The sequence below is a fragment of the Truncatella angustata genome (genome assembly GCF_020726525.1).
Source record: "Truncatella angustata strain MPI-SDFR-AT-0073 chromosome Unknown BKA67scaffold_8, whole genome shotgun sequence".
Classification (NCBI taxonomy): Eukaryota; Fungi; Ascomycota; class Sordariomycetes; order Amphisphaeriales; family Sporocadaceae; genus Truncatella; species Truncatella angustata.
The window spans coordinates 677,526-695,336 of NW_025763388.1; the positions used below are offsets into that span (position 1 = coordinate 677,526).

General features: G+C 52.4%; 5 protein-coding genes across 5 annotated transcripts; 3 read left to right on the forward strand and 2 right to left on the reverse strand.

Moving 5' to 3' along the window:
- Nucleotides 1–207: 207 nt before the first annotated feature.
- Nucleotides 208–3,074, forward strand: BKA67DRAFT_523374 (autophagy-related protein 13-domain-containing protein; the record flags this gene model as incomplete). Its single annotated transcript, XM_046098461.1, has 3 exons — nucleotides 208–372; nucleotides 435–533; nucleotides 600–3,074. 3 exons carry the CDS (start codon nucleotides 208–210, stop codon nucleotides 3,072–3,074), a joined length of 2,739 nt encoding a protein of 912 aa, XP_045954031.1.
- Nucleotides 3,075–4,189: 1,115 nt separating this feature from the next.
- BKA67DRAFT_577748 (uncharacterized protein) lies at nucleotides 4,190–7,084 on the forward strand. Its single transcript, XM_046103652.1, has 3 exons — nucleotides 4,190–4,427; nucleotides 4,575–5,837; nucleotides 5,886–7,084. The coding sequence occupies exons 1-3, from the start codon at nucleotides 4,385–4,387 to the stop codon at nucleotides 6,848–6,850; spliced, it is 2,271 nt and encodes a 756-aa protein (XP_045954032.1). The 5' UTR covers nucleotides 4,190–4,384; the 3' UTR covers nucleotides 6,851–7,084.
- A 3,426-nt stretch (nucleotides 7,085–10,510) lies between these two features.
- On the reverse strand, nucleotides 10,511–11,938 carry BKA67DRAFT_524166 (pyridoxal phosphate-dependent transferase; the record flags this gene model as incomplete). Its single annotated transcript, XM_046098546.1, has 2 exons — nucleotides 10,511–11,018; nucleotides 11,067–11,938. The coding sequence occupies 2 exons, from the start codon at nucleotides 11,936–11,938 to the stop codon at nucleotides 10,511–10,513; spliced, it is 1,380 nt and encodes a 459-aa protein (XP_045954033.1).
- A 417-nt stretch (nucleotides 11,939–12,355) lies between these two features.
- BKA67DRAFT_577752 (uncharacterized protein) lies at nucleotides 12,356–13,792 on the reverse strand. The gene has a single exon (XM_046103653.1). The coding sequence runs from the start codon at nucleotides 13,527–13,529 to the stop codon at nucleotides 12,435–12,437; it is 1,095 nt and encodes a 364-aa protein (XP_045954034.1). The 5' UTR covers nucleotides 13,530–13,792; the 3' UTR covers nucleotides 12,356–12,434.
- Nucleotides 13,793–14,424: 632 nt separating this feature from the next.
- On the forward strand, nucleotides 14,425–17,586 carry BKA67DRAFT_662306 (SNF2 family N-terminal domain-containing protein; the record flags this gene model as incomplete). Its single annotated transcript, XM_046107972.1, has 1 exon — nucleotides 14,425–17,586. One exon carries the CDS (start codon nucleotides 14,425–14,427, stop codon nucleotides 17,584–17,586), a length of 3,162 nt encoding a protein of 1,053 aa, XP_045954035.1.
- Nucleotides 17,587–17,811: the final 225 nt, after the last annotated feature.

The following is a 17,811-nucleotide window of genomic DNA, read 5'->3' on the forward strand; positions in this document are numbered from 1 at the left end:
CTTGGCCCGACCGGCAGCCCTACATCAGGTCATTTGCTTGAGTATTGGGCTGTCTCCAGCGATCACCTGAGATCGCCGCCATCGAATCGAATCTCCGAACATTATCATCAACCCACAACATTCACCTGGAGAACCAGCACGATGCATCAAACTCCCCGCCCGGGGCCTCGGTCCTCGTCCCCCGCTTCCTCGCCCACCACAAATCCCATGAGAACCAACAACCCCAGGGAAACCACACGCCCCGGTGGCCACTCGAGGGCAGGGTCGGAGGCAACAGCCCAGGAGTCATCGGTTCCGATAAGAGCTAGAGAAGAAGGGGCCGATGCTGGTCCAAGCAGAGACTCAGTCAAGAAGTTGGACCAGATCATACAGGTAGGAGTCATACACCACATACGGCTGTCGCCATGTTGTACTGATTACAGTCCGACTCGCAGAATATCTTCGCCAAGACCGGTACTTTGATTCTGCAAGAGCGAATGAAGGTGACACCAGTATTGGTTGCTGGAACCAGAGAAAAGAAGATCAGTAAATGGGTATGTCTGACGTTGTGGTGTTTGTGCCTATGTCGTTGAACCACACCTAACAGTATCGGCGCACAGTTCCAATTAGACACCGATGAGATCGAAGATTTCCGAGACGAGTTCCGGACATGGAAGCATTGCGGTGGTTTCGAGAACAGACCTCCTCCAATCATTATTGAAACATACCTCGACACATCTCGATTAAAAAGCGGACAAAGTCTAATAATATTAGATGAAAATGGCAAAAGGTGGGATGTCGTCGAGGCAATGAATTCATCGGATCTGTCGAGCGACAGCAGCAGCTCTGGCGGTCGCTCCTCCAAGAAGCCTAACACTCACTTGGTACTAGAAAGATGGCGGGTCGAGCTCAAGGGATCAAGTCCTAATGACCCTGAAGAGTTTGGCCCACTATTGCCGACCGTGTACAAGAAGGCCATTATCTTCATCCGGTCCATATATACGACGACTGGTATACTGCCAACTTGGAAACTTGCCAGGAACTCGAAAACCAAAGGCTCACACCCTGCTCTGCAAATCAAGTGCCGTGTCTTGTCGGCTGAGAGTCGTCCTTCGGGATTCGATGCATTGCGCAGCCCTCTGTACGAGGGCAGAGGCGATGTCTCAACCGATTATATGTTCGGTCTGCTCGAGGTTCCAGTTGGCCGGTTTTACGCATCTGTGTCCTATCGAAATAACTGCAATTTTCAAGTGGTCGAAACTGAATCGCTACTGAGTTCGCGGATTGGACTGGCTATTTCAGATGACCTATTCAAACCATCATTACCACATCGTGGTGACAGTCGGCGTGACACCGCGGTAGAAATTGGGTCGTTACCTTACCATCGCCACGAGATAGACATAACTGAGAACCAACAGAGATACGGAAGTCTCTCGACATTTCACGGCGCGGGTCCTCACGGAACAAGTCCTATATCCGCTCTTAGAGCTATCAAATCGCCAGGTTCTGACACAACGTCACCTCCGCAGTCCCAGCCAGCAAGCGTTGATGCACCCCCTCATTCGCTCCCAATTGCTGCTCCAGCAAGACCCCCCATCAGACCAGATGGGCGTGATAGACGCCCGTCCGTGTCTTTTCAGCCGTTCAAGCAAGGGTCATTGTCTCAGTCTCCGGTACCGCGGATGCAAGATTTCGAAAGGCCTGCCTCACCACATTCACTAACCCGTGGCCCGGGATTAAATCAGCTCACACACGTCAGAAACCGGTCTTCTCTAACTGCTGGTATGCCTGCCTCTTTACGTGGCGGCCCTCCACCCGCGGCTGCAGACAGCCCACTCGTTGGCTCACCTAAGCCTGGATCCACGAATCGGTTCAGTAGTAGCTTCACTCACCGCCGCAGCAGAGCATCCTTTGGAGGTGCAAGCCGAGCCGGCGACGACGACCAAACGAGTAGTGGGAAGCAGAGCCTCGCCTCGTCTCTTGCGCAACCGGGCTCTGGCCTGCTGAACGAGGCCGGTGCAGGTGGTAGTTCAAGTTCTTTCCAGACAGACGACGACAACATTCAAGAATTCCTGAAGGCTCTGGAAAGCAAAAAGACTCTGCAGAGCTTCGAGCCGTCTAAGAGAGGCGAGGCGACTCGCAAGACTAATGCCCAGCTGTCAAAATTTCATTTGATGCGTGAGTCCAATAATGCTCTTACAGATTCACTGAACTCGTCGATGCAACTACACCGATCATCAAGCTCGTCCAGTAGGCAACTTGCCAATGTGCCGGGCATGTCGGTCTCGTCGTCCCCTGGCAAACCGCTTTCTCCCCACACGCCACATACGCCGGCTGTACCGTCTCGCCTAAGCGAGAATTCAAGTGTTGACTACGCTGCGCCCGCCCGATCAGCGGCACGAGCCCGGACGGGTCGCTCAGTTGAGGCACCAACTAGTGTTCCTCCAACGTTGGAGGGTACCACTGCTATTGATATTCCGTTGTCACCGAGACCATATCAACACGTGCGACGGTCAAGCTCAGCTGCGCAACCGCGTGTCCTAGCAGATGACGATGATGCCCATCGGAGTCTTAGTTTAGGTGCCGATGATCGCGAGCCACCGAGCCTCAGCGCACTGCTAGGACGACACGAAGCTCTTGAAGATGCTGACGAGGCCGCGGACTCGCCTATCCTGCAAGCTCCCGCTGACATCAGAAGTGACGAATCTGCAGAAATGCTGAGGCAAGCTTCTTCGTCTGCCGAACGAGAAACTAGACCTCCTGGCGGTCTCTATGGGGGCCTGTCGAGCTCGCCTTACAAACGTTACGGTGTCGGAAGCGGTCGTGGGTCGAGTACACCGCAGTCCGGAAACAGCAGCTTGACTGGCCCGAGTACCAGATATGGAAGAAGCTACCCCCGGGGCGGGGCGGCTGGTCTAGGGGTGACTGGGGGCCCTTCTGAAGAGCCTGAGGAAGAGCTCCTCTTCGACATGTCTGAGCTCGGGCACGCCTTGAATCGCCGAAGTATCGAAGAAGGCAGAGGGGGTGGCAGTGTTGGGTCTGCCCCCGACCGTGGAGGTTATGATTCGTCTCGTGGAGCAAGTCGCCGGTGGTAGGATCAGCGGCGAATGACAAGATGAACCAATGTAGCGAGCATGAGACTGATTTTCCTCTTGTCATTGCATGGTCTGAATTTGGGATATGGTGTTACGCTGCCAGATAAGGGGCAAACTAGACCGAAGTCCTGACATTTCTTGAATTTGGGTTACTTGAAGCCCTCAGCACTCAGCCCGGACGACATGGAGGTTATGCTCGAGGAGATTTCCTCTGGCGTTTGTGGTATGGTATGGCACGGATGGGCTTGCCGATAGGAATGGTAAAGTCGATTCAGGCTTCTTCACGGCATGGTTGGATTATGTGTAGATATGGTCACGTCGATGCCCGACAATCAGACTACATAGAACGAATATAAAAGATCACGACGGAAAAGGTCGTATGTTCGCCTATTACCGTGTTGAAATGTGCATATCTACGCGTGAATTATACTACAGTCGAGCACTTTCGGTCATTGCAGTTGCAGCTCGGCAACAGAGTGAAAAGTGCCCCGTTGAGTTGACCTGTCCCAGCGATGACGAGTTATTTAGCTGACCTACAGTACTTTCTTGGCTTTGGACCAACCTTAGGTTACTGTAGGGTAGTTGATTCAAAGCTGCTGGTTCTGTGGAGGGGTCGTGGCGCAATGAGGAGTCGGTCGCCGCATTGCGCGTTCGCCAACTAAGCTCCTGCTAAAAGTCCTAAATTTAGTAGCGCAGCGTCCCCATTTCAGCTCGAAGCCATGGCACGGCTTCGGACGAGTGAAATCAGCCCGTGCTATAATGAATATAAATGTTGGTACATTGAGATAGACCATGCCAGTAGAACCGGAGATGCGTGCAAGAAGAATTGACCTCCGTTCCTGTAGAAAGCCCAAATTCGAACCTCCTCCAGCAGTATCTTGAATCGCCATCATTTCCTTGTTTTGCTAAACCTTGTGGTCGCGCTGTGAACACCAGAAGCTGGGCAGCTGTGCAACAAACTCCAGTGAGGCTGAGCCGGCGGGTCGAATGCAGTGATCTCGTAGCCACTAGGGTTGATAATTACTGAGTCGGGGGTTGCAAAACAGTGCTAAGCGATCTATCAGCACGCTATCCCGCCAGGCTGCAGCTAAAGGATGGGAGAGGAAAGGAAGATCAACTGAGCTTAATTATTGATCACGCTCCCGCCCCTACCCTCCACCTACCTACCACCTCTCTCCCCGAAGAACAACGGCCGCATATTCAGTCCTGACAACGAAATCGGAAAATAGACCGGGTTCAGAGAAAAGAGACGCCAGCTCCGAAGATACAAGCGCACCATCATTCACTGAGACTGGTTTACGCTGCCCAGCATGTTTCGAGCAGCAGCTCCCGGCCCGTACGACGAGGCCATCGGTACGTCATCATCATTGTAGAAGTCACTTTGCTTATGCGCAGCGCAACGCAACGCAGCGCAGAGCAGAGCAGAGCAGCACCATGTCTTGAAGGAGCGGCGTCACATACCATAGAGAGCGCGTACACTGACATATTTCCAATCCACAGCCAAGGCGACAAATGAGAACCTCACGTCGGAAGACTGGGGCGCCATCATCGAAGTATGCGACAAGGTCTCCTCGGACCCCAATGGCCCCTCGCAAGTAGTTCAGGCCACCATCAAGCGCCTCGCCCACCGCAACGCGAACGTACAGCTCTATACCCTCGAGGTAGCCAACGCCTTGTCACAGAACTGCGGGAAGCCCATGCACCGCGAGCTCGCCTCCCGCGCCTTCACAGATGCCCTGCTCAAGCTCGCCAACGACCGCAACACCCACCAGCAGGTCAAGGCCAAGATCCTCGAGAGGATGAAGGACTGGAGCGACATGTTCAGCAAGGATGCTGATCTCGGCATCATGTACGATGCTTACTTCCGCCTCAAGCAGAATAATCCCACTCTTCAAGCCCCGAGCGCACCCCAGAAGAACAGGCTGACCGACGTCGACCGCCAAAAGGAGGAAGACGAGCTGCAGATGGCCCTGCAACTGAGCTTGCAGGAAGAGGAACGCAAGAAGAAGACACCTGAGACTACTTCGGCTGCTGCAGGACCTAGCAGTGCCGGTGCTTCAGGAACTGGAAGGCAGGCTGAGTCGCAGCCCATCAACCAACACCCCACGGGGACAACAGCCGCCACCGTTTCACGCGTCCGCGCCCTTTACGACTTCGTCCCAAGCGAACCTGGCGAGCTCGAGTTCAAGAAAGGCGATGTCATTGCCGTGCTGGAATCTGTTTTCAAGGACTGGTGGCGCGGCAGCCTGAAGGGCAACACGGGCATCTTCCCCTTGAACTACGTCGAGAAGCTCACAGATCCTACCCCGGATGAGCTGCAGCGCGAAGCTCAGATGGAGGCCGAGGTGTTTGCAGAGATCAAGAACGTTGAGAAGTTGCTCACGCTACTAAGCACCAGTAACACCGCGCCCAGGGAGGAGGACAACGAGGAGATCTCCAAGCTTTATCACCAAACTTTGGCTATCCGACCCAAGCTGATCAAGCTCATCGAGAAGTACTCGCAAAAGAAGGACGACTTTACTCAGCTGAACGAGAAGTTCATCAAGGCAAGGAGGGACTACGAAGCCTTGCTCGAGCAGTCCATGTCGCACCCACCAGGCCCAAGCTATCCTCAATATGCCCATCGGCCAGCTGTGCCCGGGCAAGGAGGATATCCAAGTATTCCCCAAGGATACGCTCCACCAGGACCGCCTCAGCATCTGCAGCAGCAGGACCCTCAACGGTATTACACACCCGGCCCTCAAGGACCGTCTCCCCAGCAAGGTATGCAATAGTGATAAGTCTTGTCGAGGCGCGGCTGACATGTTGCAGAACAGCCTCCTTACCAGGCTACGTCACCTTCTCCTAACTTCCAACGACCTCCACAAGGCACACCTGCAGCTCCTTTCTATCTGCAAGGCGCTGAGGTACCCCCTCATGCCGCAGCTCCTCCGGCCCAGCAACACTATCACCAGGGCGGTCCTCCACCTGCTCAACAACAGTATCCTCAAGGCGGTCCTAACCCTGTACAACCGCAGTACCCTCAGAGTGGCCCGACGCCAGTTCAGCAGCAATATCCTCCTCGAGACCAGCGATCTCCATTATCCTCAGTGGCTGCCGGAAAGCAGCCCGCTCCGCTTACTACATCCTCGCCGCCACCACAGCAATCATATCAAGCATACTCGCATCAGCCACAGCAGTCGGGCCCGCGGCCGCAGAGCACGTATGGCAACCCGCAAGAGCTTGCCACGTCAGCCTACGACTCGCCTGTCCAGTCTCACCAGCCGGGTCATGACCCCTATTCAGCATCGGTGTACTCAACAGAAGATCCATATGCAAGCAGCCCGACGGCTCCTTCAGCGCCTGCTCCATCCGCACCCTCCGCACCTCCCCAAGGTGTGCCAACACCTCTAGCTTTCCCATCAGCCCCATCGGCTCCGTTGGCTCCGTCAGCTCCTCCGCCACCCTCGCAACCACAATATACCGCTTACAGCCCTCTTCAACACCAACAACATCCATCATATGACGCACCTTCTGCACCCACAAATGCACCCCCACCAGTGCCAACGGCATCTGCACCTCCCCTCCCATCCCCAGATGATGGCAGCAATGATGTCTTGTCACCCCCACCGCTGCACCTAAGCGGTGCGGCTTACGATTCCCGGAATCATCTACCGAGCCAGGCTGGACACCAGGGAGGCCAGTCCCAGTATAAAGCGTATGCCCCACCATCAACAGCGGGTGGAAACAGCGAGCCTAGTGCACCGCAAGACTTTTACCGGCAGAGTGCTTACTAGTATCATATTGCTCGGGAAGAAGCACGGCCAAGCGTGGGAACAGGTCGATGACGCAAGCAATGCATGGAGAATAGACATATGGGCATTTTGTTATTTGTCATCCTAGCGTCAGTTTTGATCGGCTGTAGTTTCATTTCTGGAATTTTGTCTACTTAGGTAGAGCACCCATTTTCACCCAGACAGGCATGCGGACACAGCCGGTCTCTTCGTAGATCATACTATCTGTACCATGTGTTCATCATTGACCCCTCTAAATTGTAGAGATTTCTGTGACTTGAAAGGTATATGCACTCTGAGCATATGGACATTGCTGGTTTGCTAGTGGTGGGGATCATTGAGCAAAACCGTGGTCAAACTGGTCTGAGAGCTGGTGGAGGCGAGTGCCTCCTAATCTGCAGCAACGCAATCTGCAGCCTCGTTGTTTGCTCGAATTGGACCACATGAAAAGTTGGTGACCAAAAAACTCCTTATCTTGAAGTCTGCATCAGGCAAGGCAGTTTGTCTCAAAACAACAAGATATAATTTACTGCCAGACCAGAGGAACACCCATCTAATCTCATTTACCCATGGAAATAGAAAGAAAAATTCTCTTTCTTATATTTCTTCTTTATCCGTTTCGATTTGCTCGCGGTCTGGTTCTTTTCATTCTTCGCTTCTAATCACCTGTTCATTAATCGCTACGGCCGATCAGGCAGATGGACTTGGTTGCCTTTTGTTCCCGTGGCACCAACGCCTTCATTGGAAGCCGGTCGTCCACGTTGTCATTCATTTCTCTTCATTGTCTTTGCCAGAAGATACTCGCACTACCCGTCAGAAGTCTGGGAAATGACTCTCAGGAACCACGGCACGGGCATACCCTCTGTTCTGAACATGTTCTTCCGCTCTACTGGTGCCACTTATTTATATAAAGGTGGCCTGACAGCACTGATGGACGCAAGCACCATTCAGCTTTATGTGTAGCCATGGGTATCTCTGGTGGAAGTGGAGCTTTCATATATTCATGTCACCTTCCCCCCTTTTGGCTGCGAGAAGACTCTCGCACCCACGGCAAAATATGTCTGCGAGATTCATTCAATCAGGGCACACATGTCCGTGGAATGGGCACTGCACCCCTCTGTACATGGAATGACTTTGTATTATCTCCTGTAGGGCGGCTTGATTGCTGGCTTCTTGGCCGCCAAGGGTGTGATGTTGATTTTGCTGTCCTTGACGTTCCCTTTCAGATAATGGATATGCACAGCCTCAACGCCATGATCATTCCTGTCGAGATCTGCTCGATTGTTTTTGGTTATACCTATCACTTCATATTATGTGGACTTTGTGATAGCCGACTGGGATATTGACGCCGACTATGCCCTTCCCATATGTTCTCATGTTTTGCCCGGGATAGGCATTCATTGTTGCCAGCGAGCGATGTGTTAGTGGAAGAACTCTCATACATGTGGAAGACTGAGAGGCATCTGCACCGGAACGGTTATTTGCCTTTCCTAGGAGGACCCTGCCAAACTCAGATGACCTTATTCCCCCTCCCATTTCCGGCTTACACGATTGATAGCAGGAGAGCTATCTCGCTCGAGCAGATCGTTGGATATGGCATGTGCTCTTCTCTCCTCCCCTTGAGGAATAGACTCCCGGCAGCACTGTCAAATACAACACAGCTGATTGCCTGTGCGCGCTGGAGATTGGTGATTCTTTAGTCGTCTTTGTTCCTCTCGCACATCGATTGCATGTTGTGGAAGTTCTCCTACACGCCCAAATTCAAAGCTTCCGAGGAAGTTGCTGGTTAGAAAAACTTCTCCTTGACCGACTACACGAGGAGCATCAAGACAGAGCACCCCTGGAGATGCTTGAATGGCATTTCCCCTGTACGTCAGTGGAACGGGCGGGTCCAGCTCTTGATCATGTAAGACTTTGTGTCTCCTTTTGCAGGACATGCCCGCCGGATATCTAGAGCTTTTCGATCTTTTTATTGGCATTCAAGATCAACTAGGATCTATACAGTCTGATCATGTCTGGTCCATCTGCAACAGCTGCGGCGGGAATCCCACGTGTTTCCGGCTTGACAAAGAAGGACCTCGTTTTGGCATGGAGCCAGGGACAGTGTCGCCGGCGCCAATTATCCTCCACACTTTACGCGCTATAGTTTGAAGCCATTGGTAGCCCATGGTGGAATGACGACCAACCGCTTCAGGTCTGGGTGGCCGTTCCCAGGACACGGTGGGTACAATAATACCTACGGAGAATCACTGAGAATCCTTATTACCAGCCCCCTAAAGAACTACACCGTTACGGTAACATAAATGGCGTACCCCTTGGGTCTAGAGGGTCGAGATGTAGCGACCACGGACTTTGGAATGGCTAGCCCTTGAGGCAAGAATTGGTATCACACTCAAAAGATGTAGCTTACCACGTCCTGTCCCCCTGGGGAGGTTGCACCGGTTGCTTCGCAGCCCTCACCTCGACGTTAAACGATACAAACAAACTGGGTGGCCGTTGAACGACCGGCGCCAACTGCTAGGGAGGCTCTGGGGGACAATCTATGGAGCAGTCGTCATGACTTTATTGGAGTAGTGTCAGATATTCTGCTCCGCAGTAGATATCATATTACGAAGCCGTGCATGGTTTGCAAGAAACTCTTTCCGTTACGAGTTTCTTAACGGCTAAGTTCGTGCGTTGGGCTACTTTGAAAACTGTAGGGTGACTGGCACTCGAATTTAACCAGGTTCCATGTCTGCGGCCTGACAAGAAGCGCAGTCTTGTTGGTGCTGATGGGCCTTCACGCTTCCAGGCGATGCGTTGCCTCTGTCTAGACTCAGGCAAAGATAGCATCATGGATCATCTTGTTCTGCACCTCGGGAACTGGTGGACTGTCTCAACAGCATCTAGGGTGTTTGGTAGAAAATGCCACAGAGTCGACTCAACCGGGACACCGCCACTGCTGACACAAACAAGGCCCGAATCACTCACTCCCTGCGACAACTTTCCGTCTTAGACATACGCAGGGTGAGTTGGCGTGGCGATAACCAAGAAATGTATCTTCACTCGAAAGGAGGGCGATTGTGGCGAGACTTGTCCCCCAATCGTCTTCATTTCATCCTTGAGTAGTGGACATATCGCCACCAGTTCGCAAGTGCAATGCCTAGCTTATATAGAGATGCGTCTTAAAGCAATGGATCCATGTCGGGTCCTCTAAGAATGTGGGAAGAGGAATTGCTGAAGGATGGTTTGATATCCATGGCGACGTATGGGATCAAGAGAAGACGATAGTGCAATTGCCCTTTATTTCTGGCTTGTAGAAAAGTCTCATTACCTACATTCTTTGCGGGGATTCCAGCGCATCCGTCGTCACGTTGTATTATCTGGGCTCAGAAGAGCTAGCGATGAGCACTCTACACACACCTCTCACTTTTTCTTCTTTTTTTTTTTTCCCCGCTTGGCCTTGGCGTAGACAAGAGCACAGTTCCGGGGGAAAGTACACTTATATGATATGGGATATAGCCGAGCATTTTCTAGGCTGTCAATTCAAATCCCATGTCCCACTTACACGATTTTCTATCTTCTTTCTTTTGCTTGTCACTGTGCCTCACTGTCTAAATAAGCACAATCAACATTTATGTCGTGGATTAACGTCGCTAACTTCATAGCGAGATCCCATCGAAATCAACCACTACGACCACTACGCCGTATTTGTTTCGCCATCTTCAGAGCTTCGCCTAATCTTTCAATTCCTTCAACCAACTCGTCTACTTCATGCCATGCCCAACATAACCGAGCTCCATTAATGTACGTTTTCGACCGTGACGGGTGCTCTGAGTTGTCGTCGCCAACCGTGAACAGCCCACCAGGTGCTATGCGAAGATTGAATTGCTCTAACGCCAGGCTATGAATTGTCTCGATACCTGGTAGTGAGCCATCTTCGGGAAAGAGTACATATAGAAAGAAACCCCCAGCAGGTTCTGCACTCGGATTGCCCAGCTTGTCTGTCACTATTCTCACGCCGTATGGATACAGATACTGTCTGATCGCTGCTACCATGGTGTAGTATCGCTCCCGGTAGGTAGGTATCAACACGTCTTTAACATGACGCTGCAGGCTGTTATTTGCAAAAAGCTGTCCTAAGATTAGTGATGCCATATGTGCTTGGTTCCCGCCCGAAGCACTTGCACCCCTATAGAAAGTCAGCACGTGGTTCTGGATCGCGACGTAGGTATCTTACACGCGACTCAATGTCTTCACAAACTCTGTTGTTCCTTCCATCCACCCGACACGCACACCAGGAGCGACGATCTTCGAGAAAGAGCCATTGCTGATGGCATGGCCGAAGGCGTCCTGGCCTGGTAACGATCGATCGACATCCACGAGACGGGGAGGACATAGCAGGTGCGCATCCTGACAATTGCAGCCCTCCGTTGGACACCATCGGAGGACATCATAAACATCGTCGGTCACCAGCAGAACATCGTGCTTCCTCGCAATACGGACTAGCTCCTTGCGATCCTCTAGTGCCATGGTCCTTCCGCTAGGATTTGAGAACGTGGGCACCATATATAAGATGTGGCGATAAATCTTGGGATAGCCATTCCCTGAGGTCTTGTTCGGCGGGGCTTCTCCAAACAGGGTCGACTTTTTCTCAGAATCGTCAAGCGCTTGCCTCAAGAAGTCGAGGTCAGCGCCCTCCTTGCCCTCTGGCACAGCCCGGATTCGTCCCAAAAAGCCCGCATCGCGAAAAATGGGGCACGCAAGATGGTATGTCGGCTCGACCACCCATATCGTCCGAGTATACCCCGGATCAGCAAACTTCTGCAGAATGGTGGCCAGTCCGTTGGAAGCGCCGTTCGTAACAAGTATACGTTCCGGCGAAATCAGCCCCGCCGTGGGTTGGTATTCATCCGAGAGCCAACCAGCAATGTTGGCTCTCAACCCGGATTCTCCTTGTCCTGGCCCGTACCGTAATTGTTGTTGGATGTCGGGACTAGCGAATACCCTAGCCGCTGCCGCTTCCAGCTCCTTGGCTGGGTGAAGACGCGGCGTGGGCCATCCTCCTTGTAGATTGATTTGTGTCTGCGGAATGCCGTATTTCAAGACCATTGTTGCAATCTTGACACAGCAGCTTGAATTGTACGAGTTAGTAGGTGACTGGGCGCGACCTCCGTTGGCGGTGGCTCCCCGTTTCCGGAGGTGGGTTCTGCGGGTCATGGTGGAGATGCTCAATTTCGTGATTGATTCGGCGTATGGATACATTACTAAGCTGTGCAATATAACAGTTTACCCAAGCATGCAACTCGAACACCTTCTGATTGGACGGCGGCTATACATTCTGCTACACTCTATACCACTGACTGCGTCTTTTGAATATATTGAAACCGAGTGACTTTTCAGGTTATTCCTTATTACATCAACGAAGTTCATTTGCAAACAATCAAGCCCTTTAGTACCCAATACTTGACTGCCATTCGACGCTGAGCCCCTCAATATAAATGAATAAATAAGAAAGAGCTTCCGGGGGCTTCTTCTACAAAGGATGTGTTGTATTAATGTGTTTAGATATGGAAGTTGATATTACAGTATTATATCAGACGCTGTCTTATACACCCTTCTTCCGTGCGACCCAGTCCACTCTGTAGGTGAACATACGTGGTCCTTTTCCCTTTATTCGCCATCCACATCTCACGCATGAAGATTGTGGATGAGGCCTGAGGTTACGGCATGTGATACAAATAAAGTAATCGTGGACACGGAGTCCTCTCCAAGGGCTTATTGATGCCGGAGACTTATTGACAAGCTCCATGCCTCCCGCCATTGGAAATCTCCACTTTCGTGCTCCAAGAGCTAATGATTCCAGGCTTGCCCTTCGACCTTCGTGATGGTCAAATTCCATTGTGAATCTTCGGAGGTTCGGAAATCCTGAGAAAATCGATGGCCATCCCTCAGTCAAACTTTCGAGATCCTTACTGTCGGCCGTTACCATTTGTGTTTGTGTCATGTCTGACATGGAAGTTCGAGGCATATATGGAGTGACCGACAATGATTGGTTGAAGTGCGTCATTTGCTGGGAGGATACTCTATTGTATAAGGGTCTGATAGTGATGGTCAAGTCTTCGAGGCTCGAAGCGATGGAGCTCAAGTGCTCGGCTCGGAGACAATCGTGCCTTCCAGCCTCCAATGACAAGCTCTGAGCGAAAACGTGAAGATTGACAACGTTCGCACCCGTTGGCGGTACGAAGCATAGCGCCCTGTCTCGACTTTTCTCATTTGCCGAACCTCGATGAGGGCCATGGAAGACATAAAACTTGTGCGTTTTGATACGGTGCAATAGCCGATGGGTCTCGTTACAAATACGTTTGCAGGTACAAAGGAGGTCAAGTGGAATGGTCATACGCGAAGTACAGCCAGGTCGAATCCAGGGAGGAACATCCATGTCATATAGCGCCCAATGACCTCGTACGTTGGTCGACGATTCGAGTGAGGTGTCTTCAAAGTCTTCGTCTCCAATCCGCTTCACAAAACGGCCACCTGGGACCTCGACCTCTGCCAGAGCACAGCTGTAAACCATCCGGCGGATCTCTGGAGGCAAGCGAAACAATAGTGACTGCTTCTGGGAATGGACATCAATGGTCGCATCATGTCTGGGCCAGGCGAGTGGCATTTCGCCGGTTTGAGTCTCGTTGAGGGTACTCATGGTGCAAGATCCGACCTGGGGCTTGCCAACCAGCTATAATACGTGATGACTATCTAGGTTAATTAGGTTGTACAGTGAGGTACTAGACCAGGTGATTCGGCGGCGAGGTACTGCAGACAACAGTCGGCTCAGTTTCGCAACACATATCGGTCATGGCGGCACTGCGTCAAAAGAGTTCTGGACTGCTCTAACGTAGATGCCCTCATCGGGGGAGCGTGTCCTTATCTAGCCTGACCTACGTACGGATCCGTAGCAGGTTTGAGGGTGGACGAGACAAGCTCGGCTGGGGGCAAGTATCCGCGCACTAACAGCATCGCTAGACGCATATGCACCTAAGACGCATTGACCTGAAATGAAGCCCGTGAGGGGCACGGCAGCCTGAACTGGGTGGACCTCGCTGCTGGTTGGCCGGACATTATGTCATAGTAAACAAGCGCATTCAACACCAAGGACGCATTGTATATGTACATGAATTTAATTAAACGCGGTGCCAGAACGCGCAACACGAGATAAGAGAAACCGGACGGTCAACATTGGGTTCGCATTGGCATCGCATGTAATGTCCCGGCGTACATTTCCTTGAAGCGTGTATAAATACTCCAATCGTTTCCAACCACAACATCGGACAGCGTTGCAGATTTTACAACGGGCTAGCTAGTTGCCCACGGATTCTGAAAAATCGGCACCTCACAAGCCTGGTGCCGACTTCTACCTTCTCACAATCTACGATACGCTACGGTCACACTCTAGCACCTTTCAAACCGCCAAGCTGGAGCGAGACAAGAGCCCCAAGGGTTTCAGGGAGAGTCTGAAGGAGGGGCTGAAGGAAACATTCAAGGAGGGGCTGAGGGAACTTTTGCACCCACGATCACGATCACCAAGTCCGCCGCCCAGCATGGTTCGCGAACACGCTCCTCCGTCTCTTCCACTCCGGCCGTCGAGTCACGCCGGCAACGCTGGTGCCTCGTCAAGTCAGCTCAACCAAGAAGGCGACAAGCCACGCCCCTTTCAGAGCCACAACGGCTTCGGTCCTATCGCATCCTCAAGTCGACCAAGTTCACAAACAGGCCGGCCTCACCCAGCCCAAAGCCACCATGGTGCTGCCTCCACCACATCCAACAACACTTCGGTTCCGACACAAAGACCTGCGGTGAAAGCCAGCGCCTATGGTACCAAGACTTCGATGGACGACAAGTATGCGAATCTGTTTATCCAACCCAAGTCGCGACCCGAACACCACCGCCCAACACGGATAAACGGTCCGTTGGGCCCTTCTGCCAAGGATAGAAAGCCCCCGGCCCCGCCAATGTTCACCACCGTGGGCTCCTCCGGCAATCCTATCTCCGTCGCCGACTCCTCACCTCGGACGACATACACCAACCCCAACTTCTTCTCGTCTCAGTATGTAGACCCGAAGAAGGCGAGTGCCGACCTCAAAGCGCTCATCGAAGGCTCCTTGGAGGACGAGGAGGAGGACAAGGTCGCCGACGACAGTCATGATAGATCACAAGTTGAGGGACTCAAGGTCAGATTACTGCCTCACCAAGTAGAAGGCGTAGAGTGGATGAGGGGCCGCGAGCTGGGCCCAGTCAAGAAAGGCAAAGTCCCCAAGGGTGGCATTCTTGCCGACGATATGGGTCTCGGCAAAACTCTGCAATCCATCTCTCTGATCCTCACCAACTCCAGACCCAAAGACTCGCCGAAAATGCAAGGGGTTGAGAAAACCACCTTGGTTGTTGCGCCACTGGCTCTCATCCGCCAATGGGAAGCAGAACTGAAGGAAAAGGTCGACGACTCTCACAAACTCAAAGTCCTTGTTCACCACGGCCCACAACGTACGAAGCGATTCGAAGACCTGAAGCGCTATGATGTTGTCATCACAACTTACCAGATCCTGGTTTCCGAGCATGGCCATTCGAACGCTTCGGTGAAGGCTGGTTGCTTCGGTCTGCACTGGTACCGTGTCATTCTCGACGAAGCCCACACGATCAAGAACCGCAATGCCAAGTCGACCAAGGCATGTTATGACCTGCGCACCGTCTACCGTTGGTGTCTCAGCGGAACCCCCATGCAGAACAATCTGGAGGAGCTGCAGAGTTTGATCAAATTCCTCCGCATCAGTCCGTATGATGATTTGAAGGAGTGGAAAGAGCATATTGAACTTCCGATGAAGAACGGTAAAGGTGACGTTGCAATTCAACACCTGCACAGTGTCCTACGCTGCTTCATGAAGCGGCGGACGAAAGACATACTGAAAAAGCCCGGCGCATTAGATGTTGGTGGCAAGAAGTCCGTCGGCAAGGATGATGAAGAAAAGAGTGCAACCTCGGACTTCAAAATTACCGAACGCAAGGTTGTTTCTGTGCAGACTGTATTCTCGCCGGCCGAGCGACGGTTCTACGATCGTCTTGAGGCACGGACGGACAGAACGCTCGAGACAATGATGAAGACCAAAGGTAAAGTCAGCTACGCTAATGCTTTGGTCCTGCTGCTGCGGTTGCGACAGGTCTGCAATCATCCCAAGCTGGTCGAAGGCAAGCTTGAAAAGGACAAAGAAGCATTGAGCACAGAGTCGAAGACCAAGAAGGGCGATGCAGACGTGGATGCTCTCGCGGACTTGCTTGGTGGTCTGGGTGTCGAGGCCAAGCACTGCGATATCTGTGGTTGGGAGTTAGACAGAGACAACCGTGTCCAAGGAAAGGAGATCTGCAAGTCTTGCTTCGAAGACCTCGAATATTTCAACAACCATGAAAACGAGGGCGCCGAGGTCCCGCAGAAGGTCAAGAAGCCAAAGGCGAAGGTAAAGAAGGTCATCAAGGAGAAGGTCAAGACAGAGCTTGTCAAGAAGCCTGTGCGTAAACCCAGAAACCGCACGGCAGTTCTCGACAGCGATGACGAAGAAGACAACTCTATCGTTAGGCCAGCTCGCAAGCCTGCGAAACGGAATGCCATCCTCGACAGTGACGACGAGGAGGCCGATGGGAGCTGGCTTGTCTCTGGGGACGAGCAAGGTTCTCTGCGTCTTGGCAAGGCTGGTGGCACAGATGATGAGAACGCAGAGGGTGAAGGCGATAGCATCAACACCCGTGACTCAGACAGTGATTCTGAAGATGACGGAAGCAACCTGGACAGCTTCATTGTCCATGACGAGGAGGATGTAAAACCTGAGGGCTTGCAGCGAGCTTCAACAGATGCCGAGTCAGATTCCGAGGATGAATTTGAGTCTATATCTGTCATCAAATCACAAGTGGAGGCCGAGAAGGCCAGAGCAGCTCTCAAATCCGAAGAGGCCGACAATGACTCGGATTCCGAAGAAGGTATCTCGGCCTCTGAGTTTGAGTCGGACTCTGACGCCGACCGATCTCTTAACCCCTTTTACTCTCAAACACGCAAGAATAAGGAGAAGACTCCACTTGTCCTAGCCTCCGCCAAGATTCGGCAACTCATGACAATTGTTCACAAGGAGGTTGACGAACACAAGTTCATCGTCTTCTCCCAATTCACCTCGATGCTTGACATCGTAGAACGCTTCTTCAAGAAGGATGGCATCCGGTATACACGGTATGATGGCGGAATGAAGAACGACGCACGAGAAGCCTCCCTCGACTCCCTTCGCAACGATCCCCGCTGCAGAGTCCTGCTCTGCTCCCTGCGCTGCGGTGCCCTGGGTCTCAATTTGACGGCCGCGAGCCGAGTCGTCATCCTCGAGCCCTTTTGGAACCCCTTCGTCGAGGAGCAAGCCATCGACCGTGTGCACCGTCTGACGCAAAAGGTCGACGTCGTGGTCTACAAGTTGACCGTCGAGAACACGGTCGAGGAGCGTATTCTCGAGCTGCAGGAGAAGAAGCGTCTGCTGGCAGAACAGGCCATCGAGGGCGGCATGCGCAAGGAGGGAGTCAACAAGCTCGGCGTCAAGGAGATGATGGAGCTCTTCAGGCATGTAGGCGCCAGTGCCAGGAGCGGATTCGTCGACGACAGGACTGTGGCACAGGATGTGGGACACTACATCAGAAGGAAGCCTAGGGAGGAGAACAGCGTATACGGGAGACGGTGGTAGGAACGGGATTATGAAGAGGATTACGTGACGAAAGTGGGATGATCTAGGGATTGAAGAAATGAAGGGCATGAGGCAAGGCGGTTTTTTCGGCTGGCGTTTCAGGATTTGTTTTGTTTTTTGCTCGTATCTTAGGTAGACTTACCGAGATACAAGTCGTACATCTGTGTTCTATGAGAGAACATCGTGGTTTTGGCGCGCACAACACATTTGGAGATCAACGATATA